At 35.2% G+C, this 27,747-nt stretch overlaps 1 protein-coding gene across 1 annotated transcript; it reads right to left on the bottom strand.

Moving 5' to 3' along the window:
* Positions 1-18,035: 18,035 nt before the first annotated feature.
* LOC134647655 (seroin-like) lies at positions 18,036-21,704 on the bottom strand. The gene is made up of 7 exons (XM_063502010.1): positions 21,669-21,704; positions 21,307-21,536; positions 20,638-20,680; positions 20,390-20,405; positions 19,995-20,283; positions 19,096-19,132; positions 18,036-18,231 (listed from the first exon to the last, which is right to left on the bottom strand). The coding sequence occupies exons 2-7, from the start codon at positions 21,359-21,361 to the stop codon at positions 18,213-18,215; spliced, it is 459 nt and encodes a 152-aa protein (XP_063358080.1). The 5' UTR covers positions 21,362-21,536; positions 21,669-21,704; the 3' UTR covers positions 18,036-18,212.
* Between the last annotated feature and the right edge of the window lie 6,043 nt (positions 21,705-27,747).

Raw genomic sequence — 27,747 nt, 5'->3', positions numbered from 1 at the left:
GTTGTATTAGAAGAACAAACACATTATACCTACGCCTTTCTAATGCGTTGGTATTGAACATTATGAATCAGCGGGGACCAATGTACAATGTACTAGCGCCATATGTACTGTAAAGTATACAGTAGGTACATATGTACTATTACAGTACATATGGCGCTAATTTACCGCCCTAGTGCGGTAACTAGCGCTATATGTGCGTATGTCGATAATTTAAAGGGCCATATGGTACTGTAAAACATAGTACAATACACGTGCGAAAAGGTAATTCGCACTCACAAAAAACCGCCTAGGGGTTGGTCTGTGTTCGCACTGCATAGTATCGTAATGTATTAGGTATTACGAATTTTATCAGACTAAAAATGGCGAGACTTACTATTCCTATATTTATATAACTTTACGCACGCAATGCAAGGTACCTACGGCTGGTTACATTTTTTTTTTCTTTAACATTCCATTATTAAGTATTTTGGTTAGAAATTTCTAACTATATTTACTTTTACAACCGTTCTCTAAAGGTAATCCTGTTTTTAAAAATATATTATTTTTGTTGGATATGTACTTACACACCAGACGGAAATGATGGGAAGTCATCATCGTCGTCAGCATCATCGCTGGCTGAAAACAATACAATGTCAGTACAGTAACTTAAATGTTTAATTTTTATTTAGCACCTGCCACCCCAATTACGTTAGATTGTCTTTGTTACATTTTTTTAGTTAGCCTAGTTTAGTGTCCCCACTGCAGGGCAAAGGCCTCCTTTCCCCCATAACCCTGTCGTTTGTACTTTCCCACCAATCCGGATAAAATGCGTCCAAGGGCCCGTTTCTCAAAAGCTTGTAACTATGTAATACAAGTGGAAGTCCCTTTCTAACAAAAGCTGTCAAAAGTGACATCACTGACATCTGCTTGTATTACAAGTTACAAGCTTTTGAGAAACGGGCCCCAAGTCGTCCCGCCATCTCCTTTTTGGTTTGCCTGAACCCCGGCCTACACCATCGATAGTGGATTATTTACTATTATATAAAGTAAAGTGAGAAGTCACAGGCAGGTAACTGGACGAATCAAGCAAGCTCTAGATCGAAACTAATCTCCAAAACGTTTAAATTTTAGTCAAAAGTTTAGTTACACTTACAAATATACATATATGTATGTATACCAGTATGCGGCTACCACAAGTTTGATCCACCACATCTGCGTAACTCACTTTCTAATACTTCTCGCTCGCACTAATATGCCAGTACGAGCGAAATGCATAGAAAGAAAGTAAGCTACGCACACGCGGCACACGCTAGCAAATCCAATTTAAATTCAATGCTAGCAAATATTACAGTATCAGGTCAGATATCAGATTTTACTAGATATAACACGAGTATTACCCGAGGATTACAAGCAATTATAGGTAGGTAGAACTTAGTTGAAAAGGGTAATGTTATATGTTTTATACCTATTGTAGTTATTTAGTAGGATTTTTTAAATATATTTACCGGTAGCGAAAGCAGCGAAATACACAGCGAAAAGAAGGATCATGAACTTCGACATCTCAATAATTTAATTAGAATTTAGTTATTTAGAATACGAACTGTAACAGCTGCCGAAGTTGTGATGGCTTTGGTGAGCCACCTGGGACTATATAGGTGTGCGCGCGCGTCAGAGCCATGTGACGACGAGGGGAAGTCGGGGTAAGTCCACACTGCTGTTTCATTTATTTAATGGCGTGCATTTAGATTATTATTCATTTTTTAAAGTTTGTCTGATTAAAAATGGCAATTGTGTTTTGTACATTTTATGTATTTAGCATTAGAAGACTACACGATCTTCACGTGTCTTTGAATTGAAACACGCTTTAAAAAAACGGTAACTATGACTTATGGAACTAACAGAATGTAAATGAACAATGGGTATATGCTATATTTTACATATTTGATGTGACGTATTTTTCAAGTGTTTTCAATAATAAGACGGCAAGATCGCGTAGTCTTTTACTAGTTAATGCTAAATAAATCGAAGTATAGTATAAATAAACATTTTTTTTGTAAAATATATACTTAGTAATGGCATGGGCCAAATAATTTATGATTTAGAAAATTATGTGATTGTTTAGCAGTGGATAGTTTTTTTTTTTTTTTTATTCACTTTAAATTATAATACAATTTTTGCATGCATGCCACTATTGGAAACCAGTAAAAACTTTAACCGCCAACGTTAAACGTTAACACTGTGTACGACGCGTGTGTGAGATACGTAGTATAAAACAAAGATCACACTTACATTTTCACGAAATAGTCCACTTTTGCTAAGCTAATACGTATATCGAAATAATAAGTTAGAACTGCTGTTTAATTACACAACTACCCTCCATGTATATTTCTTGACCATAACTGTCAGAACATTAGTAACGTAAATAAAGTATCTTATAATAATAAGCCATGATATTAAATTCGTATTAATTTGCGATTAATTATTCTATAATAAATTAAATTAAAATGTAGCAAATACATTTGTTAAATTGAATTATTATGATAACCGGATGTGCAGGAAACATCTTACTTGTTATTCCTACCAAGAAGTGGTGGAAGGGGTGAAGTCTGATCGAATATAAGCGGGTGTCTGACAGTTGTGGCTCACTTCTCAGTTGGAGAGCTAACGACGACAAACGAAGCTAAGTGTCCATTTTATTTTATTGTGTTTTTATGACTTGTATGTTTTCTTTGTGTTATAGTCTGATGGTATGTACGTTACAACCTTTAATGTGAATATAAACCTTTGATGACCTTTTAATTAACAATTGCTATGTAACGTATATTCCAACTGATTACGGAGTAATACATCATGTAGCTTATTGCTAGATCTTTATTACTGTTTTGAATTATGTCAGTGTGTACGTTAAGGTAGCCAGTGCTAACTATAAGCCACCAATATCTATTACGCAGCGTACCTACTTGACTAATTTAGCAATACAATATTAAGATTTTTGTGAATTGTGTGGTAAATAAAGCCGATTAATTGATCAGTAAATCTACAATATACTTTTACTTACAATCTGCTCATATAAATATATTACTTAAATAACGTTTACCATTTTTATATTCTAAACCTTGTAGTTGTCCCTATAATAAATACATTACTTTGACCAATAACTAACTGATCTTAATTAAATACTGCATTACATCCTCATTTCCTATGTTATTAATGGTCTTACTATTAGTAAATCTGACATCAGAAGTGGGATAGGAATACGATTCCACGATTGACTTGATGTGATAAGTGCCCGTAGCATGGTGATTGTAAGTAGGATAATTGCTGCCGAACCTGCGAGCTCTCGCTTGATGTAAGTGAAAAAGTAGCAATATAGGGACCTGCTGCAGAGCCTGTGTGCCCCACTTGATGTTATAAGTGGACCAGTAGCCAACTCAGGGCGATACATGCTACCGAGGCTGACTTGATGTGATAAGTGCCCGTAGCATGGTGATTGTAAGTAGGATAATTGCTGCCGAGCCTGCGGGCTCTCACTTGATGTAAGTGAAAAAGTAGCAATATAGGGACCTGCTGCAGAGCCTGTGTGCCCCACTTGATGTTATAAGTGGCCCGGTAGCCAACCCAGGGTGATACATGCTACTGAGGCTGACTTGATGTGATAAGTGCCAGTAGCATGGTGATTGTAATTAGGATTATTGCTGCCGAGCCTGCGAGCTCTCACTTGATGTAATAAGTGAAAAAGTAACAATATAGGGATATGCTGCAGAGCCTATGAGCCTCACTTGATTAATGTTATAAGTGAAATAGTATCTGACTAATAAAAATAGTAATTGTATATTACTAAGTTTAATATGATTGCAGAAATAAGGTACTTCGAGAACGAAGCACCTGTCAGTATGGCCGTGTGAGATACGTAGTATAAAACAAAGATCACACTTACATTTTCACGAAATAGTCCACTTTTGCTAAGCTAATACGTATATCGAAATAATAAGTTAGAACTGCTGTTTAATTACACAACTACCCTCCATGTATATTTCTTGACCATAACTGTCAGAACATTAGTAACGTAAATAAAGTATCTTATAATAATAAGCCATGATATTAAATTCGTATTAATTTGCGATTAATTATTCTATAATAAATTAAATTAAAATGTAGCAAATACATTTGTTAAATTGAATTATTATGATAACCGGATGTGCAGGAAACATCTTACTTGTTATTCCTACCAAGAAGTGGTGGAAGGGGTGAAGTCTGATCGAATATAAGCGGGTGTCTGACAGTTGTGGCTCACTTCTCAGTTGGAGAGCTAACGACGACAAACGAAGCTAAGTGTCCATTTTATTTTATTGTGTTTTTATGACTTGTATGTTTTCTTTGTGTTATAGTCTGATGGTATGTACGTTACAACCTTTAATGTGAATATAAACCTTTGATGACCTTTTAATTAACAATTGCTATGTAACGTATATTCCAACTGATTACGGAGTAATACATCATGTAGCTTATTGCTAGATCTTTATTACTGTTTTGAATTATGTCAGTGTGTACGTTAAGGTAGCCAGTGCTAACTATAAGCCACCAATATCTATTACGCAGCGTACCTACTTGACTAATTTAGCAATACAATATTAAGATTTTTGTGAATTGTGTGGTAAATAAAGCCGATTAATTGATCAGTAAATCTACAATATACTTTTACTTACAATCTGCTCATATAAATATATTACTTAAATAACGTTTACCATTTTTATATTCTAAACCTTGTAGTTGTCCCTATAATAAATACATTACTTTGACCAATAACTAACTGATCTTAATTAAATACTGCATTACATCCTCATTTCCTATGTTATTAATGGTCTTACTATTAGTAAATCTGACACGTGCTTTATCAAGTTATCATTGTTGTAGGTGAAAAACAGTTTTTCTTAGACTTTATAACTCTATTACAATCAATAGTCAATGGTAGGTACAATTAATACTTACCGCTGTCTGCCACAGGTATTGAATAAGTGCTCTCTATATTTTCTTTGGCTAACAGCCTATGCAACTACATACTTTATTTTCGGTTAAATGTTTTCTGTCCCAAAAGACAGACACACAGACACACACAAACAGGGAACACACAGGTGACAGAGGGAAGCGATTAGTACGAGTTTAAATATTTTGAATATTTTTTAGGTTTTCTTTGGTGTAAAATAATTCTACAGAAAATAGATATGTACTTAGGTAAGCATTGCAACATTTATTTTACAGTTTCACACCCACCTATTTTTTTTAAATTTTAAATTAAGGCATTAAAGGATATCGTTTAGGGATAAAAAAAGTCTACGTAATCGCGCGACTAATTTATTTTTATAATTTACAGTAACAATTTTACATAATCATTTTCAGTTAAACAGTTTGTTTGTCAGTGGTCTTTTCAATTGTAGTCGTCAGCCGAGTTTTATTGTTTTGAGGTGTTTTCAGTCACTTTCCCGTTGTCATTTTTAATCTGTTTCTGGGAATCTTCCTGGTCAATTACTCTGCCATTTTCCGTCTCTGAATGATGTTCCTTTTCTGTGAAAGTACCCTGCACCTTTTCGTTCGGCCCAGGTTTAAGATTCTTGATAGAATTTTCATAATTTTTCTGTAATATATGTAAGTATTGAACATTTTTTACATCTGATATTACATTGATGTTCCTAAGTATGTACTTATCAGCTACTAGCGTTATTAATTTTACAGAGAACTGATCTATTACATAGAATTTAATTTAATTAATTAAATTTAAACGCTCATTCTACAAAGTAAAACAATAACTTACCGCCGTTTCGCTAAAAGGCTTCATAACACTGCTCCTGCAAAAAAAGAGGAACATGAAAAAAACAAATTACAGAGTCAGCTAATATGACTGGTTGTCTAAGAGATCCTCAACAACAGTGTCTATTAATTAAATACCTAAGATATAATTAATTTGTAATTAAAACATTTGATAACTACTCTCAGTGACAAGAATCGAGAATACCCGATGCGCGAGCTATAAAATAATCATATAAATTTTTCAAGCCTGTTTAAGGGCGTTTTTTTTTTTGTTGTCCCCTACACTTTTTTTTCAAATTTGGGATTTTTTATGTTATTTCTACTCAGAATCACGAGCTCTTTCTATCCTAATAGGAGAAAAAAGTGTCCTAAGGTTTTTATTTCCATTCCGTCACCATTTTTCATAGACTTTGTATGGCGGTCGCGTAATGGAAAGATCGAAAAATGTATGGAAATTTTGGGACACTTTTTTTTCCTATTAGGAATTAGGATAGAAAGAGCTCGTGATTCTGAGTAGAAATAATATAAAAAATCCCAAATTTGAAAAAAAAGTGTAGGGGACAACAAAAAAAAAACGCCCTTAATCAATTTAAAATCGAATGATGTAGAACTTACACAAAACTAGTAGGGCTGTCTCCATTGCCATCAGCTGAAACAAATATTTAACACTACTTTTAATAAGTGCTGGAAAGGTATATTGTTTCAATGTGAGATATGCTTAAAGTAACTGAAGGTATTTTATTCTATTTTTTATCAGGTACCTACTTAAAACAATCATGTAAAATTGACAATATCTCTAGTTGTTATATTTAACACGTAATGTGTCAGTTGTAATAAGTGCGTAAGCATTGTAAACTTTTTTAATTGTGCTTTTTTAATTACTAGTTAATTAATTAATAGTTATTAACTCTGTCTGTTACCTCGTCACGCTTAAACCGCAGAACAAGTTAAGATGAAATTTGGTAAGGACATAGTTACATGCCCGGGGACGTAGCAGACGACGTCGCAGGCAGAAGCTTCTGTACTTATATCACAGAATAAGTAATAGTATTATCATACAGAACGGCCACGCACCGCCCCGCCCCGACCCGCATTACCTCGCCCCGCGACCATCCCGCGACATGTATCTGGCGGACTTCTGGCGTGCTCTCAGTAAAGCGAATTACTCACACAAAACAATGATGCGTGTACAGACGTGCCGTGCACACATATAAACGCAAATGATTATTGATGTATGGCGTGTCCGCCCTGTGCTTATACTAAGACTTTTGATTACCTACAGGACAACGTCACCTTCTTCAGCTAGTTTTAGTAATAAATACAATTATAGTAATAAGGAATTAAATTTTCTGTTGCTGATCTCGAAAACAACTCACCGGAGATACATGCTGCAAATGTAGCCACGACAAGAATTATTACAAACTTGGACATGTTGCTTTTTCTAACTTAATTCTGATCAGTTACTTGTCTGTAACACTGAGAGCAGGCGAGATTCTGATGAATTTGTTTACCACCAGGGATTATATACCAACCAATCGGTATTATTGTTCGAAGAGAAAACAGAACAAGTAACCTAAGTAATCGCGAGTATTTAAGACATTTTGGATATAATGGTCGAGTGATTGTCGGTATAATTGCTTGTAAAACAATATGGAATTGGATCGTTATAAGTTGTATGTAAAATACTATGGAGTTTTTTAAGAGCGTTATTTATAGCTTTTCTGTATTACGGAAGGGAAATTAGAATAGTGTGACACTATTTTTGAATAATCCAAACCTGTCTTAATTTCAATCCGTTTTATTTTGTGATTCGTGAAATTCCAAAACTCAAAATCCGTTTGGATACCATACCTAATTGCTTGCACCAGCTATACCCAAAAATATGACCAACATTACTAGCACCATTAAGTAAGTACCTATGCTCAAGATGTAAAATTGGGTTTTAGAATTTATTTATAGGTACAAGACATTATATTTATTTTACGCGTATGGATGTAAAAAATCGTCTTTGCCGCCTTTGAGGCGTTAAACCTCGAGTCTTTAAGCCTCGAAATGAGCGTTATTCACAACACTACCTATGTCTGATTCAGCATGGGCAGGGAAATGTATAAATTGGACCTGTAAATAGAAGTAACAAATCGTCAAGAAATGATTACAATTTTTATTTAGTGCTATTTTTGCCGAAGCTACCGAAATTATTTAAATTAGGCGTATTAGAGACAATGTAAATGAGCTACTTTACTTTTTCAATAGGTAGTTTTAATGAAAAATCGCCTCACGAGGATTGTCTTTTGTATTTTCGGAAAAATTTTTGGCGATTTGTTTCCCAGGAAACAAGGTTTTCGCGTCATCGCGCCATCGAGCTGCTCGTCAACATCGTTATCAAGTTTAGGAGGTTGCCATTTAGAATCAGTATGTTGATTGGTTTAGACTATAGTTTGGTTTTAGACCGTGAGCAGGTATTATTTAGATTAGATCTTAAAGCGTGGAGATAGAAGGGTCTGAAGTACCTATTATATTCTTTGCAGGCTGCACGTTTCTTTAAGTACTATAGGCAGTGGCAGTGGCCCAATCTATAAATGTAATGTAAAAAAATCGATTCAGATTCATTCAATTTTCAACCTTGTTCTTGAGTAATAAAATACACTATACAACTCGTTTTAAAACTTGAAGGTTTTGAGAAATGGGGTACCTACGATATATCTATATATATCAATGGTAGGTATGTGAAAGAACCGAAAGTAATTAATAGTTATTTTCGATACAAGTGCGAAAAAGAGGAAATTCGAAACGAGTGGCGATAAATTAAAACGCGACCGAAGGGAGTGTTTTAAATCGACACGAGTTGCGAATTACCTATTCGCACGTGTATCGAACAACGTTTATTTACAGTACATATGGCACTTTAAAGTTTCGACATGTACGCACGAAAAGTGCTATTTTACGCACTAGTGCGGAATAGTAGAATAGTAGACATATGTACTGTAAAGTAATTTTTATTACTAATGGGGCGTCACATACGGCGAAGATACTATGTATAACATTCTTAAGATGCCTGGATATAAAATATTATAGTATTTTAAGGTATCACACACGGTTAAGATACGATAATATATCCACTCGATATCTTAAGACGTAATATTATTATATCCTTGTCGTTTGATGTTCGTACTCTCGCCTTGCGATATATTTTGTATCTTAAGATATCATGTTACGTAAGATATATCTCGCATCTTAAGATGACACCTTCGCATCGCTATCCATCTTAACATAACATCTCCATATCGCTCGATATCTTAAGATACTATAATATGAAAGTATATCATACAAAATGTATAGCGAGCGAATATTATAAGTAGTATCTTGACCTTCACCACGTCAGGACTTTAATAGGAAATAGTAGTAAAGTAAATCTTTATTTCAGTACATATTTGATATTGAGCATAAGTATTAAACAAAGAAGTTAAGCAAGAACTCGAATAACATAAACCAAGAACAAATTATACATGGTTCCTACACTAGGCAGTGCCTGTCCCGTAGGTAGCCGACACAGTTACGAGTATTCAAACGACATGTAGCGCGTAGTTAACACAATCAGGCTTAGATTATTGCAGGTCATACTTATTAAAACGAAACTTATTTAAAAAATTACAAATAATATTAATATAATCTATGAAGTTAAATATTTATTTACATTTTGAGCTTACTAAGGTGTAGCGAAATGCAGGTGTGTAAGTGCGTGTGTGTGCAAGTGAAGGGGGCGAGTTTGTTTGTATGTATGTTATGTTTGTGTATAGGTGAATAAACTAGTCCATGTGTTTATGCTAGGTATTTCTTCTATCTCCTCGTAAGATAGCGTATTTAGCCATGTTTTGAGTTTGCGTTTTAGTTCTGCGATTGAACTTTGTCTGGGTAGAATCAGTACTTCGAAGTATTTTACTTAAATGTTATTTCCGACAGGCTTTTCCCTGCATTAAAGAATGAGTTCTCAGATTCATGTAATAAAAACTATCCTTATAGCTTTTCATATCTCATGCTCTGAAAGTGGGTCGTTATTATTCTAAAAAGTGCGCAGAAAGTGATACGTTTCCGCTCTAGTGCAGAAAAGTGGTGTATTCCTCTGCATCCCCGTCTCAAGAGCAACTGGGTGGAAACGAAATGGAAAAATAGTGTGTTTATTTCCCCGCCTGGAACAATGGTACTTAATTGTTAAAAAATTTTTTCTCGTCCAGAACTGACATATCATAACCATGTCGGCGGCCGATCGTAGGCATATCGTGAAACGTGAAAATCTTTGACCCGTTCCCTTCAGAGGGCTACGCGCTACGCGGGGCTCCTATTTCTGGGCAGTTTGCCCTTCGGGCATCTAAAGCAACCTAACAAACCTATCCTACCTATATGTTGGTTTAATGTCACTATCATCAAAACATTACACAGGAACATTACGATCTGCCTGATTTTACGATCGGCCGCCGACATCCATAACAGTTTAGGCTTAGTCAAATTCTGGAGTAGGTACCTAATTATTTTATGCATTACCATACCCAGGGCTTGAAGGTACGGAAATGACTTTGTTTACTGCAAAATACTTACCAAACTCTGAACTATAAATGGGCAGTAAGCTCCAAATGTGTTTAGAAACGTTAAAATAGTTTCTGTGTTTAAGTACAGTTTTTACCCATTTTTATTCTGGTGTAAAACTGTTATTAGAACTGGTTAGGGCTGGAGTAGGGCTTAACGTACACACTTTACAGTGACTAAATTAGGTTAGGTTAGGTAAATTAGGCCCGTGCTATCTGAGAAATTTTTTAACCTTCTTAATAAGGACCACTTGCACCATTCTGGGTTAGCCACTAAATCTGAGTTAACCGTTAACACAGGTTTAAATGGTACTGGTAACTCTGGATTTAACCGGTTAACCCCGAGTTAGTGGCTAACCCCGGATGGCACAAGTGGCCCTAATACTGTTATAAATAGGTATACTTAAGTGTATATTTAGGTTCTTTAACCCTTTCCTGCATGTCATATGAAATTATGTATTTAAGTTTGAACTTTAATAAAATATTTAGAGTTAATATTAAGTATAACTACCATATATTGCTTCATATTATTTAATACGTAATAAGGGATGCACTAATGATTGGTTAATCCTAAAATTCGAACAAAATCTTAAGAAATTAAGTCTCGAAATGATTGTGGTCAGCAAAGAAAATATTTTAAATTACATCAGACACATTACGTACATACTGTATACTACACTAACTACCTTTTAAAACCCTTCATTTTGATAATCCCCACTTGCTATGTTTCAGGACAAAAATACATTATTGTGCTGAAAATTCCTCAATTTGAGTTTCACAGCGACAGTCACGCTTAAGCGTCACGATAAAGACAAAATTAAGGACACGCCATAAGATAAAATCAGTTTAATGATTTTGTAGTCATAAGGGAAATAAAGGAGTCCAACAAATATCTACCTTTCTTTTTTTCTCCAGTCGGGAAAAAAGAGGATCAAAGGTTAACTATAAACTAATAGTAAAAAACTGTATTTAACGTATGCTTGCTTTTATTATTAAATGAGAGAAATAAATGAATATCCATAATCACGTGACTAATTTATTGCATAATTTATTCTAATCAGAACACTATTAAACACGATTTATTTCTTAGTGGTCCTGTTGATGCTGGTCTCCGTAACGTTCATTAGTGGGCAGAGCCGGACCCTTTGCCATTATTGGTAGACTTTCTGCTTGCGCTTGCGTCGTCTTTTTTACCAACCGCCTGAAAAGCTCCTGTCACACCCTTTGTGAAATCCGCGGCAGCCTTCTCACCACCTTGCTGTAAAATGAATATGTTATGTATATAAAAAGATAAAAAGCTGAAACTTTCTAGAGGCAACCAGTGATATTGTCTTCATAGTGCTCAATATATGTATTATAATTTATCATCTCGTTGCAATTGAAATACTTAACAATTAACTTTTATTTTGAGGTCAAAATGTTCCATATTGCCAACATATTGACCTCAGAATCTATACGCATTAACTACCATGCTATTTTTAAGAAAAATAATAACAACGTACCGCCACATCCCTAACTGGCTTCATAAGGTTATTCCTGGAAAATAAATAAGATTAAAACAAATGAAAACAAGATGTCGACATAAGTATACAACTTATGAAAACAAGTTTAGTTCTATGTCTAACATGTGACACTTACATGAAACCCAGACCGCCATTTCCATTGTCGTCAGCTGAAACATGTAAACAACAGTGTGCAGTGATTAAAAACAATACACCCATGCCGACCTGCGGAATTATGGGTAGGTAGTTCAGTTTAAATTATCGATCGAATGAACTTCATGTACTAATCGGTAAACTTTTCATGTTGCTTGTTAAATTTTCGATCTAGGGACGTTATATCTAAAACTTATTTACAAGATTATACTCGTATGAAACTAGCTCCACAGAAAGTCGATCTACTAAAGTTGGCAGATTTGACATTAACTTGACGACTATGATACTAAGTAATTCGTTCAGTCCATTCAGTTATTGTTAGGTACCTATAGGATTAACAAGATAAAAAAACATGATTTTTCCTTTCTAGCTTGACCTAGCTAAAATTTTTTTAGGTATTTCCGTTTCTTATCCATAAAAAGCGGCCAAGTGCGAGTCGGACTCGCCCATGAAGGGTTCCGTATTTAGGCGATTTATGACGTATAAAAGAAAAACTACTTACTAGATCTCGTTCAAACCAATTTTCGGTGGAAGTTTACATGGTAATGTACATCATATATTTTTTTTAGTTTTATCATTCTCTTATTTTAGAAGTTACAGGGGGGGGGACACACATTTTACCACTTTGGAAGTGTCTCTCGCGCAAACTATTCAGTTTAGAAAAAAATGATATTAGAAACCTCAATATCATTTTTGAAGACCTATCCATAGATACCCCACACGTATGGGTTTGATGAAAAAAAAAATTTTGAGTTTCAGTTCGAAGTATGGGGAACCCCAAAAATTTATTGTTTTTTTTCTATTTTTGTGTGAAAATCTTAATGCGGTTCACAGAATACATCTACTTACCAAGTTTCAACAGTATAGTTCTTATAGTTTCGGAGAAAAGTGGCTGTGACATACGGACGGACAGACGGACAGACGGACAGACGGACAGACGGACAGACAGACAGACATGACGAATCTATAAGGGTTCCGTTTTTTGCCATTTGGCTACGGAACCCTAAAAACTCACCGGTGATGCATGCTGCGAATGTGGCCACCAAAAGAATAATTACGAACTTAGACATATTTTATTTTATACCTACTTCTGAACAAGTTAGTACGGAAAGCAAGTGACGAATTTTTCTAAACCACTCGGGATTATATACCTACCAGCCAATAGGTATTATTCTTTTAAGAATAAACGTTCCAAGTAAGACTTAAATAATGAGAGCATTTAGGCAAATTTTGGGTAAGTATAATAATTTAGTAATTGTCTGTACAATTGCTTGTAATACAATATGGACTTATGTCATTTTATTTAATTAGACAAACGGGTCTAACGCGATATAATTTCAATATGTGTAATTAAATATGTGTACAAAACGCGAGAGTTTAAAGTGTTATGTCATTTTATCTGTAAAGTAAAATACTATTAGTGTTGCTGCTTAAATCGGTACAGGCTGGACCAAAACTTCGTTGATATTTTTTTCACTGCCGCATATCGTTGATAATTTTAACAAAAGTTTGCGTTTGTGTATCAAAGTTAAAACAGGATATTGTCAACACACATTATAGTTTAAATTTATAATGACATTTTATAAAATCGCGTAAGAAAGAAAAAAGTTCTAAAAATGTTTTGTCAACGTACCTATTTTTGGACCAACCTGTAGAGTTTATGTTTTACGCATCATTGTTGCAGAAGTTATTTAATAGGGATGATGACACATGTTGAATTGTATAACAAAATCTAGTAAAATAAATAGCAAACAAGCAATTTATCACAATAATGTGGATATTAAAATAAAATATGGAAATGTTACAAAAATACAGGAGCTGAAAGTTTCAAAATTTAAGTTTTTTTATAACTTCCTAAAACGATAAAAGTAAGGATACCATTCGATTCCTTACATTTTATCCAAAAAAATATTGTATGGCAACTATATATATAAACGCAATATTTCACTGACAAAAACGCAATTTTCTTGTTTTGTCCATACGACAAGATGGGCTCTCAGAGACCTTGATGTCACGTTCATTTATCGTTTTGTTAAGAGCGTTTCGCGAGTGAATGGCGACTGTCGGCCTTTGACTACAATTTCTGACTTTTGTGTTACTTAAATGCAATGGGTCCCATATAGACATTTAATCCTAAAACAAACCCGATCTATTGATACCATACCTAAATGAAAATTAGTCATGTAGCCTATTTAGACACAATATATTTAAATGAGTCAATTACTCTTTCAATTGAAAAATCGCCGAAGTCATGAAGGTTATGACGAATTTTATGTTCGCGGAAAGATTTATTTTCTAGGAACCAAGGTCTTTGTAACATCGAGTGTGGCGTTCGTAGACATTGTAATTAGTTTAGGAGACGGTCATTTAGGATCTGTATTTCATCATGTGAACAAGTGTCGGTAGGTAGATTTAAAGCGTAGAAGTTTAGTAAGAACTATTGGAGTAATATTGAAAGCGGGGTAATTTTGAAAATGACACATATCTACCATACTAGATCTTCTGTAGCAACAGTTAAGCAAGATGCCTTGGTAAGCTTTGGAGTAGCGTAAATGTTGCTATTTATATCAAAGTGCTTCTGGTTTTATAGATATTTGCCATTTTCTAAATTACTTACACCGCTTTCGAAGATACCCCAATGGACCTTATTTCTTAGTTATGGTCTAGTGCTATGTTGTAGGTGGAGGTCTATCAGGTCTACTTGTAACTAAATGGCATATCCCTGTTAGTCTATAAAGAAACGAGATGAGACCTCATTCATGTGATAGAAGTGTAGTTCAGAATGAGCGATGCTGGCTCATTTTGATACTTATGAATATCTACTCATTTGCCTTTACCATGGATTAGTCCATGCCTTTACTAAAAGTTCTTTCTGGTGCGAAAAATAATAGCTCTATATAAGTGGAAACTGTATTTATAACTAAGAGCAGAAGATATAAATAAAACACTTACATTATTTTCGTCAGTACTTACAGTTTATTGATGTTTTAAATATATTTAAAAGTGTTTTCAGAACTCTGAAAATAAAATGATCGGGCATTAATTTTGCGCTAATATGCCATTTTTTATAATTTTTAGTTTAGTAAGTATAATAAGTTAGCTTTCGATATATTTATTAAACACAGTTCTTGTAAATTAAAATAACACTCCTTATAGTTCAACTTAAGATATGGACAATGATCTTGTATATAAGAAAATCGATTTCAATTTAGTTTAAAAATTAATAATGAAAATGAAGTAAAGTAAAAATATTGTAAATTTTAAGCGAAAAAGTGATTTGTTAAAGCGATTGGCCAATATCTTTGTTTTTTAACAATAAGACGTTTTTTACGGGAGCGAATTTGTAATAGGATATTTTTATTTTATTATATATCTATTAGTCAATCGATCTATCAAACCGAGTATAGACTATGAAGTGGATGATAAAGTTTTTTTTATATATTTTATAACTAAAATTAGGTAGGTACGTAATTTAACATCTCAACTCAACACGAGTGTACTTCACATTTCATCCACTCGTGTCTTATTTTATCGGTCCTTTATTAGTTTCTGCGTGTGTATCTGTCACCTTTGTTGTACCCGGCGTGTTGCTGGTCCACTTTTCCGTTGTCGTTGGCGATGACACTGGACGCTCCTTTGTCTTCAACAACTCTCCCGTTGACCATTTTTGTGCTAGTTGACGATGACACTGAATAACCGCTGTAGCTTTCTCCTTTGCCAGGCTTATGGTGTTTGATGTCTTCAATGTTGATGGGTTCTATAGGGTCGAATTTGATTGGTTCGAACTTGATTGGTTCGAATTTCGGCATCTGTAATTGCAACAAATTAATTAGATAATACATGGAGGCATTGCTTTTTTCAGATTGAACCTGTTCTGGACACGGCTCAGCCAGTACAGAGTTATTGTTTGTAATAAATAATAGCTTGTAAATATAGGTTGTAGTAGGGTGGCCCTTACTTCGTCCAAGTTATATTTCTCTAAGGGGCACCCGCTTAATGTAAAATTTACCACTGAAAACTAATGTTTTTTTTTTGAATTTTTAAATACATTTTAGGGGTCGCTAACGGACTTTGAAAATTTGGACCCTCCATACAAAATGTAATTTTTTTTTCGATTTTTCGTCGTGGGGCGATGAGTCAGGGTGTATTATGTATTAAGTATATAAAAACTTAGTATTTACTCACCCCTACCTCTACGTACCTAATTTGAAAAAAATATAACAAACAAATAACGAGTGGCGAGTCACCGCCTGTGTCGATAACACTATAGATCGCTATGCTATGGCAGGTGGCCAGATCTCTTAGCCCAGTACCAGTTGTCTGCCCAAATTCGATAATCTAAATTGTATAATCTGCGTCTCTGTCGCTTGAATATGTAAGAGTGATAGTGAGGCAGATAAGCCAATTACGAGTTTCGATTTCCGCGGCAGGCTCTCAGTCCTCTATCCATTTTTCTGCAATAGCCTCCAATGCCTGGTGAGACCAGTTCACGGGTATCTTGGCTATTCACCGAATGAGTTCCAACAGGCATTCTACATGATATCAGAGCTTTCCAAACGGCCTCTACGTGTTGGATCTGTATCCCCAATATCCCCACGCACGCGTTATTAAATGACCGGGCTACAAATACCCGAGTTTTGAATGGAGGAACAAATAAACTTATTTGTGAAATATGTCCATTGGCGGATCTACCTATCATAAGATATAATTTTTCGTAGAATGAACGATTCAGTATTCCTGTGTCTTTATTCTACCGAGTACAGAAATGTAAATGTAAAAATATTTTATAACATTTGTTGTTATGGTTAATCAACCTTCCTCGCCTCTATTGCGTCAAATTGATTTCTTTTTGCAATGCATAACTCCATTAGTAATTTAGGATTTCAATTAATTTACGAATTTGCATACGATTAAAAAATGTATTTAATTTCAAATATTTATTAATATTAAATGTAAGTGATTGACTCAACTTTGGGAACGAATCAAATTATTTTATTAAATATTTCGATTTGTTTTATGCGATTTGATAAAATTTAAGCTTACCTGCCCAAGTTCTCGTTAAATAAAGTAAGTGCATGATTACCTTAATCTTTTTCATTTTTGGGAATTCAGGAAACTGGAAATTAGATTATATTGATAAGTTTTCTGAGTAAGTGATTGCTAAGTGAGTTATGTAAACAGATGAAAAGTATGGTATTGTTGTCAATTATTCGTAATGTACCTATACCGGCTATACCTAAAACTGCATTAAATAATACTTTCATGTGTTCATATTTATGGAGAAATAATGTAGGTCTTACGGTCTTAGAATAATAAACCCTAGAATTCTAGTTCCATGAAGCCGTCCTGCCGAACTACAACTATTTGCGTCTCATACTGTACTGCAATATTATACAATCGACTGGAGGAGGGGATACTATACAATGTCAATGTAAGGATATTGAGTCAGAACGACACTTAAAATTTCACAGAACTGAGTTAAAATGGCTTCTCTACTGTTGCCAGTACCTTCTAGGCTTTATTATTCTAATATTTAGGTCTCCAAAGAAAACAGGAACCATTTCTGCTCTCAATGGCTGATATGTGGACACATAAAAGCCGTAACGACTTTTGGCAAACCACTTTGAATTAGGAGTTTGTTGCACGAGAATAAGTAAACAATTGAATGAGTTTTACAATTGGGCACTTTCCTCTACTTAAAATAAATTATTACACACCGTGCACGAAATAAAGCACCAGATAATTATTGGAGAAGCATAGATAGCAGTTATTTTTAAACATAATTTCTATTTAATAAATCGGATAGAAATATAAAAAGTAGGTGAGTTGACCGTGACGTTACTGTACTCGTTTTCATGTAAATTCCATATTGGAAATTCGTGCTGATTTGACTAGTAGGAAAGTACCCTATTGCGGTTACGGCTGTTATGCGGGGTGAGGTAGTAACGAATTAGAATAATTTATGTAATTATATGTTTGCCCACTTTAGGTATCTGCAACAATTAAAATTCAAAAGTGGAATTAGAAATTTTTATTAAAGAACTCCCGCTACGTTAGTCTAGTAAAACAGTATAAAACCAAAAATAATAGTTCGTCTTTGTACTCAAAATAAAAATGTAAGTGTTAATGTTGAATAGTATAGTAGCAGTATTGTATGATAGTATTGGGTAGTGTGGGGGAAATGGAGGGAACTTCACCACAGCGGCCCGACCCTGAAAAAAAAAACAAGTTTTTAAATAAAATTGCAAAGAAAAACAAACAGGATAACGCCGCGATTCTTTGGCCTCAATTTATTTACAACAAACAGAGATTTAAAGCAATAAATTCTCAATAAATACAAAAAAGACTAGAATCCTGTGTCGTACTCGTACGTAAATTACACTTGCTTGTAAATAGGATACGAAGGTGAAGTTACCATGACTATGTAGAACAATAAAACTCAATGAACAGTTGAGTACATAACGTTTTACTCATAAAATTATGCGTCACTTGTTTTTTTTTATTTTCTAGAACAAAAGTACACGCTCATAAAAAGAAATGTACGTATGTATAAGTAGGTACTTACCTACTTAAATAGTACCAGATATACTATTATTTTATAACGCTTTTGTCTAAAGATGGTCCCTATGACGGATCAATTTAGTCGCGTAGTGTTTGTAAACTTTTTTGGTGGATTAGCACATTAATTTATTTAGAAATGTAACATTTAAGTAATAAAATATATTCACATTTTTTCTTAAATTAAGGCCAACCGATAGAGATTTGAAGGAACTGTCATAGGGACCATCATTCGACGCGAGAGGTAGAGAAGCATAGGAATGCTTAAAATGTAATCGATTGAAGTACCCCCATGGGGCAACAGCGCCTATTTGATGATCATACGAGTAAGGCGTAAGCGTTAGAGACCCTTCCAAAGTGACCATGCTTTTCTTTTCCTTACTAGGAAAAGCGTTCATGGTGGAAAGTCTCACCCTTCCGCCATATTTTGTACGTATTCGTCGAGTAGGCGCGGTTGCCCCATTGCTCTTATTGTATTATTAATTATATAACTACACACTAGATCAAATATTACTTACTGGATAGGTTTGTTGAGATCAGGTGGTGCATTGCCCTCTGAAATAGATAAACAATAAAAATAAAATTATTATGAAATCAGCACTTCTAAATGGAGAATAAATTCGGTCGTCGAAGTCATAATTTAATACAACTTTACGTAGGTATGTGAAAAACAGTACCTCATAGGTGCACTTTAAATGTGCTTTTCAATTCAATTTAATTTAAATAATTTCGAAACATATGTCCTTTTTTGCTGTAAGTGCAAAATGAAAACTTGAACGAGCTTTTGCTAAAACCGTATTTTTGTCTTCTTTCTCTTTAGCAATATCTTTTTGCGTAAATAATTACTTTGGTGATCGTAATCGGAAAATCGACTGAATTCTGCATCTAAATATATATTTTTTGGAATATATAATGAGTGTGTCTATAATTGGGTACTAATAGCAACACAACTCGTACCGTAAAATGGGGTGAGTAGGGTCAAAACTGAAATTCAAACCTCGATAACATTTTATTTTTACGTATGAAAACTGAATGGTGTATATAATAAGTGTTCAGGACGTTTGTATTTTAGTTTTTATTTTATTTTGGGTAGTTCCATTTCATAACTTTGACGATAAAGAGGAAAACCCACCTCACCCCGTAGTGCCTCGTATTTGGGGTGAGAGGGGTTTTCATACAAAGGTGATTTTGGAAGATTGTTGGATCGATTTTTTTTATTATGCGTATTACTATAGCTCCATTTTAAATTGGAATACATTATTTTTGTAGCAGTAGCCTTAAAATCCCTTCTCACCCCCCTCTCAAACCTTCTCTCCCCATTCATAACCCACCTCTCCCCGCGAAACCTACTCACCCCGTTTTACGGTAATCAAAAATGTTACAAATCAGTTAAAGTACTGTCAACTTCGGTACTTACGTTTCCACTCGTGCACCTTTCCATCCTGGTTGGTGAGGACCGCAGTGCCTCCCTTTTTCACGACTTTCCCGTCCTTGTCTACGTATGAGTTGCTGCTGGACGAGACCATCACACCGTTGTACACGCCGTCGGGTCCTGGCTTCGCATTCTTAATCTCGTCGGCGGTCAATATATGGGGCATCGGGAAATTAAAAGCATTAGGGAACAGTTGGAAAGGAGCGAAGGGTTGGAACGGAGGGAACGGGGCGAAGGGGAATTGGGGAGGGGTGGGCGGTTCGGGCATTTGCATCTGCAAAGTGAGTTTAGTTCAGAGTATGAGTAACAAAGACGAATTTTTTAGTTACGCTGTCATGTGGTACCTATTTATAGAGGTCTGGTTAAGGAACCATACTTACTTTAAATGGTTGAAATCTGAAAAAAAAAAACAAATCATAATCAATAATATACTTTAATTGTTAATTCTTATTATTTCCGATTACAATTTCACAATATAGCCATATAATAACGGAAGACTAAGTAGGTACCTATTATTATTGATTTATTGATAACCACCAATAAGATACTATCAGGAAAGCTTTTTTAAATAATTGACGTTTTGTAAATAATTGACATGTAATATTAATATTATAGGTACAATACTTACGCAGGGAAGTCGTCGTCGGTGTCAGGTTCCCAAACGAATTTAGCTATAGACAAAAACAAATCACAGGTCATCGTTAATTAAATTAAACTATAAATAATTATAATAGGTCGATATACTGAGTATACTTTATTGGGTTGTAAAACATTTATTATGCATATACTTGCGAATAAGTTTCAGCTATTTTTCAATTTTTACATTGTTAATAAATATTTTGTAAAATAAAATCAAGTTTATTCGGGTAATTCCGGAAATCGGGTAATCTCGAAAATCATTGTAACATCACTCATATTCCGTTGTAACAAGAGTCAGCTTTCGGAATTATCCGCCACTATTCGTCATTCGGAAATACCCGAATACACAACACACATCCTCTACAATAACGGTATTACGTCTTCTACAATAAGGGCATCTAACAACGACCGGTCACTGAAAGTACTTTTAAAATCTTGAAATATAATCTTACTAGTTATGTCTTATTTTACTTAATTCTTAATTAGGGTCATTTTGTTTAATTCTAAATTCCGCAATTAGGTATCAACCACAATTATTTAAGCTATAAAATAAAGCTTAATGTGCAACGACTTACTATAAATTAATTAACTGCCCAAACTAATGCAGAAGCAATACAAAGGATGACGCAATAAGTGCAAGACCATCAGCGCAACTCACCGCTGGCACAGCCGAAGAGCACTGCAGCTATAATGAGGAATTTCACGTACACCATAATCGGCGTAATAACTATTTCTTTTACTAACTTATATCAGAGTACTCGGTTTACCGGGGCAGGCGAATACAGACTGGATACCGATGCACCAACTTTGCTTTTAAGTATTATCAAAGCGAGACACCTGCTGATTAAACAGTGTGTCGAATGGAGGTTTCACGCACCTCAATGGCCCCTGAAAACACAATAATATAATTCAGACAATATCTTTGTTACACGTGGCCCAACCCCAATCTCAAAACAAATGCAAAACGAATCAGAGAAGCTTTATTCCATATGACTCAGAGATGCTAATGAGATTTTAGACACAGCTCACAGCTCACCACGTAATTCTTAGAATGTATTTCCAAATTATGTATTTAATGTTAGTATATGTATTCAAAAGGTTTCCCACTTCAAATACCTCGGTTCTATTATCTGTGATGATGGGTCAATAGACATGGATGTTACCCATCGTATAAACACGGGGTGGATGAAGTGGAGAGACCTCACGGGTGTGCTCTGTGATAGTAGAATGCCAGTAAGAATCAAGGGCAAAGTATATAAAGCAGCAGTGCGACCAGCGATGACTTATGGGGCTGAATGCTGGCCGCTCAAAAAGCAACACGAAAATAAGATACACTGCGCTGAAATGAAAATGCTCAGGTGGGCAGGCGGCGTTACGAGGCTTGACCATATCAGAAACAATTATGTAAGAGGCAGTTTCAAGGTAAAACCTATCCAAGAAAAACTCGTAGAGAGCCGATTAAGGTGGTATGGCCATGTGATGCGACGACCAACAGAACGCATGACCAAAAAAGTCCTGGATATGGCTGTTGCAGCCCGGGGACCAGGGAGACCCCTGACAACCTGGATGGCAGTTGTAAGAAAAGATATGAAGAATGGAAATCTAAGACCAGAGACGACCCAGGATCGACCGGCCTGGCGACGCATGATTAGAAGGGCCGCCCCAAGTAAATGGGAAGGAGCCAGGCAAAAGAAGAATGTTAGTATATGTATTCAATGTATATATGTGTTTTCTGTATTTCTGTATTTTCTTTCTTAAATGACGCATGTACTTTAAACGCGAAATTTGATATTGACACAACTGAGGACACTGAATAACATGAATAAGCGAAGTATTATCTGGAACGTGACAGAACATTGAAAAATACTGAGAATTATTTTTATTTGCATGTTTTATTACGTTTTAACATTCGCATCGGTGATGTCCTACATTTCCATCATATGGCACATGTAAGTTATTATGCATGATATATTCACATTTTTACAGTTTTGATTAGACTAGACAATCTAGACAGTTCCAACGTTGTTTTTGAAGCAATATACTCGTAGTAACACATATGTTTACCTTGTGATTGCACTGCTAAATAAATTAGTACCACAAGGTTCTAACAATATAACAATAATAATATATGGACGGTACCTGCGTGCTAGTAGGTACTGATGTGCCTAAGGAAACTTTCCAAAACTGCGAAATGTTTCGGAAATTTAACGTAGGAAAAATTCGGAAAATTTCTTACATTTTTGTATGAGAATTGGAACTTTCCAATTTTAAATTTAAATTTCCTAGTGAAAGTTTCATGAAACTTCCGAGAATTTATAGAATTTTATGGAAACTTTCCGCAACTTGCACATCTGTACTAGTAGGTACCTAAACTGGAAAGATAATCTTTACAGAGTCATTCGTTCGTGCAATGGGGTATTGCACATTCAAGATATTTTATAGTAGAAAAAATACAAATATTTTTATATCACTAAACAATATTTGAGTTAACGTTGTATGTATACTCGTATTGGGAGCTTTAATGATATATCTCTCATTTCTTTAATACTTACAGCGATGAGGCGACTTACGAATCATAGCATAGAGTTTTATTACAAACATATATGGCTTTTAACTAAACTCTTTTGTTAGTCGGTGGATATTGGATCGGATCCGACCAGGATCCGGCACTACAATATTGGCAACAATGTCAGAACACAAAGCTATTCGACGTAATAAACACATGTCTTTAACTCCTTTGTTTTGAACAGTGTTTCACTAATATTCTTTGTTTATTAACATTCATTTTAATTATTTATAACTCGTAGGTACTTATACCTTGTTGAGGGCATGCTGCCTCTCTTTTGGAACTAATAATATGTACGAAGAACGCCTAATGCGGAATGTAGGATTGGTAATACACGCTCGATAAGCAAACACAATTCATTTCTGACATAGCTCATAAAATCCAAGTGCCTTTAAAGCAAGAGCAACATATTTAATTAAAAAGGAATTCTAGTGGTACTGGTTCGCCAATGTATCAAGTATGAATCATTAATATGTATTTATTTATCAAAAATGTAAAATTATAAAAAAACAAATTGAGCAACAACAAAAACATGGCGCTAGTGCAGGGTGGAGGTAGACAGGTTAGGTAGGGCTGCACCGTCATTGAGACCGAAGAAATGTTGGATGGGTTTGAATTTGTGCCGTGTCCCACGGATACACATGCTAGTAGCTCGGATTATCGAAATCATAATTTTGGATCTTAGCCAGCCCACTAAGGGATCTGTCCCAATGGTCAGCGATGGCTTCACCGAGATGTTTGATGAAGGTGGACATTTGCGGAGCGAAAACTCCATCGACGGTGAATCTTTTATCAAGTATGTATATTAAACTTCATATTGTATCTTAATTCAGATACTTAAGTTACAACTAGTGGCTCTGTGAAGACCTCGCAAACAATCGACAAAAAAAATAAGCAGATACTTAATTATATAAATATCGACCTGCCCTCAAAATTTCACAAGAACCGGTGAAGAGGTGTACAGCCGGACAGACAAAATAACGAAATCATTTTTGCTCAAGCTGAAACAAAGACGCTTCACTCGCGGTTCTGCTCGCTTGGTCAATTATTTTACTTTAGCAATTAAAAATATAACCCAGGCGCTATTTTTAAGTCGAAACAACATGCTCGGAATTTTTCTTTGTGTTTTGGTCCATCCGTAAATAATAGTCTGTGATTTCAAAGATATTTTAATGTAGGATCTAGGCATAGAGATATTTTAATGTAGGATCTAGGTAAAATGAGGTAGATATGGTACCAGGCGCACGATCGTGAGCCATTAAATATAGGTTACGGAACCTATATTTAGTTAGTCGTATGGGTGACGCCAACGTGTCAAATTGTTAAAATCGTTGGATCAAATTTTAGTTTTGTCAACTATGAATGTAACACGTCTACATAAATAAAAGGTCATTGGATCTAGGTATATTAATTGAATTTTGATACGATTTGTGTTGATGTGTCGATGTATTTTAAATGCAAAGTACCTACAAAGGTGATATACGAAGATGTATTTAGTTTACAAAGTTTTGGAGACTCCAATTTGGAGTTGAACCGAAATAACTGCTTATTTCGGTTCAACTTCAAATATGAAAGACATCAAGGGCTCCAATTGGCAGGAATCGAACCTTAAGGGGCCCACTGATGATCAGTCCGCCAGACGATATCGGCCTGTCAGTTAAACGCAAAAGGTGACAGTTCTGAAGAACTGACATATTTCGTAAAATTGCTACAAAATAATTTCAAAACCATTTTAACATTTGGCTTTACCAGATGACATCACCTCGCTTCTCGTGGCGATTCTCATTTTCTTTTCTTCCGTAAAATATATGTGTTATGAGTTATACCGGCTGTCAAATTGCCTACCTTTATTGTAATACAGTCAGCATCAAAAAGTGTGAATCACACTACGCGTCAAAAGTATTACGACCATTCTCAAATAACTTATCAAAAAGTAACCAAACTTCAGCCATGCATGATACACTACATATTTGCATCAGGTTGTATCTAGTGGTTTCAAGGGAGCACATACTTAAGTACAGCTCGTTAGGCTAGTACGGGAACTACTTATACAAGCTGTCTTTCCAACCCTATCATATTTTGCGAGGTAAATATGTAGGTCATATAGATGACGCCCCTGCTAAGCTGAAATCGCGCAAAAAATTGGTTGCTTCTTACGTTTTGGCTGATCAGATATCTGTTTTCTATGGAAAGCTACTTCAAACATACTATATTAAGCCATTAAGTATGGCCTATATACGCACCTCGGACAACTTGAACTTGAAAATCGTAACATAAATATTAAATAGCCATCAACGCTAGCGATAGGTACATCGTAATGCAGTCCACGTTATCAATTGGGCAATCCCTCCAATGTCATTGCTACGCACTGCGATTGTGTAACCGCGTCGAAGATTCCACGTTGATACACAAACGGTCACATTTGATCATGTACTTATCTCGTTACAATAAGGGTTAATAATGGTAAGTGACCTTTTCTGATGATCATATCAATTGTAATAGTTTTTATGTGTTTGTTACCTTTTTCAATGTAATAAAATAGTAGTATGTATTGCCCACTCTGTTAGTATGAGTAAGTTCTTTGGCAAAGGATGACAATCATAAACTCACTATTCGTCTTGTTCGGCTGTCCAACTATCGCCTCAATTTTAAGCTATTTTTTTATTCTAGCCCGCCACTTATATGTAGGTATAATTCAATGTTGAAACCTGCCATTCTAACACATTGTATAAAATTTTTACATAATGTAAATTCCAACAAATACCTATCATCATCTTCATCTTTCTCGCGTTATCCCGGCATACTGCCACGGCTCATGGGAGCCTGGGGTCCGCTTGACAACTAATCCCAAGAATTGACGTAGGCACTAATTTTTACGAAAGCGACTGCCATCTGACCTTCCAACCCAGAGGGGAAACTAGGCCTTATTAGGGATTAGTCCGGTTTCCTCACGATGTTTTCCTTCACCGAAAAGCGACTGGTAAATATCAAATGATATTTCGTACGTAAGTTCCGAAAAACGCATTGGTACGAGCCGGGGTTTGAACCCGCGACCTCCGGATTGAAAGTCGCACGCTCTTACCGCTAGGCCACCAGCGCTTTTTCAAACAAATACCTATATTGTTTCAAAATTGGCTTCAAAGCGGAGGGCAACAATAGCGGAATAGGTGGAATCGTTGCTACATCAGGACATAACACCATTCCTCCATCGCCCACGTCCTCTAGGAATAATCTAGGACAGAACGCGTAACAATAATGTCCATATTCAAAATGTTTACATGCTTTGCGACATATAATTAGTATACATAGTTATGTAATAAGTGTTTACAAAGATTTGTGGCCAAATTCAAAGGTCATTTTGTTTTGATTACAAGATAGTTCCTCCTATGTACAATGTATGTACAGTACAGATCGAAGGATGACTCACTCTAGACTGCACCCGCACTGCACTGACATCAAGTGCACATTCGAATTTTCCTGTTAATGACTCTAACCCAACACTCGTATGATACAAAGAAAGGTGCGCTATAAAAGCTTGCAGTAATCGGACCAAACATGTTAACAACTTTCTAAAATCGACACTTAGGCCAGACTGTTTCATTTACATTTAATTGCTTTAAAAAAAATTGATAACGTCTAAAGCCACTTGACTTGATTAAGTAAACCATTAATGTTTTATACATAAAAGGTGACAGTCTAATTTGTTATACTTCTTGAGGTTGAGGTCATTTGCCTTACTTAATTTAGGCTATAATTATACAGATTTAGTGTTCTCGGATAATTTTTCTGTTTCCGAATGGAAAATGGGTTAAACTACGTATAATGTTCATAATTTAAGTAAACCTGAAAAATATATCTGGGCCGGTTTCATGCGATCTACATAAGTTACAACCAGAAATTAAGCTCCAGTATTATTTGTGGTACCGAACAGACAATGTTTGTTATAATACGTGTTTGTTTGTAACATGTTTGTTTTGTTGTCAATTAGTTTGTGTGGTTGTTGGTCGTTAACTGGTTTTTTGCCTAACCGTAGTTCCTTCTTTCCTTTAACTTACAATATAGGAAGTACAGATTTCCAAAAAAAGCTACATGTAGTTCATTCCTAATTTATGCGACAAATTTTCATACGACCTAGGGTGTATCGTAGCAGATAAGCGTGTACGTACTTTACGCGCGACGACCGTGACACACGGCGAGCGGCCCCGCCTCAAATTACACAGGCCAACACTTAGGGCTGCCAATAATTATTGACAAAACGCTGCAATTCGAGTTACAGCGTTTTAAGTTACCTTCGATCAAATGATTCCTTTCATGTTCTTCTATCATCCTCTTTTTTCAGATTTTTGATACCTCTTTTAATTAAGTCTGTAGAAAACTGTCAAAACGCGGCAACTATGGTCTAAGCATACCAAAACATTGTAACAAGAATTAACGCGTTTTTAGTTCAAATACATGATGATATATTGATGACATTGGGTAAAGCAGAACGCTGTAAGTGCTACTTGCAGCGTTCTGCTTGCATATAATATTGTT

Source organism: Cydia amplana, chromosome 4 (genome assembly GCF_948474715.1).
Source record: "Cydia amplana chromosome 4, ilCydAmpl1.1, whole genome shotgun sequence".
Classification (NCBI taxonomy): Eukaryota; Metazoa; Arthropoda; class Insecta; order Lepidoptera; family Tortricidae; genus Cydia; species Cydia amplana.
The sequence above is the reverse complement of the archived record's forward strand: the minus strand, read 5'-3'. Positions and strand labels throughout refer to the sequence as shown.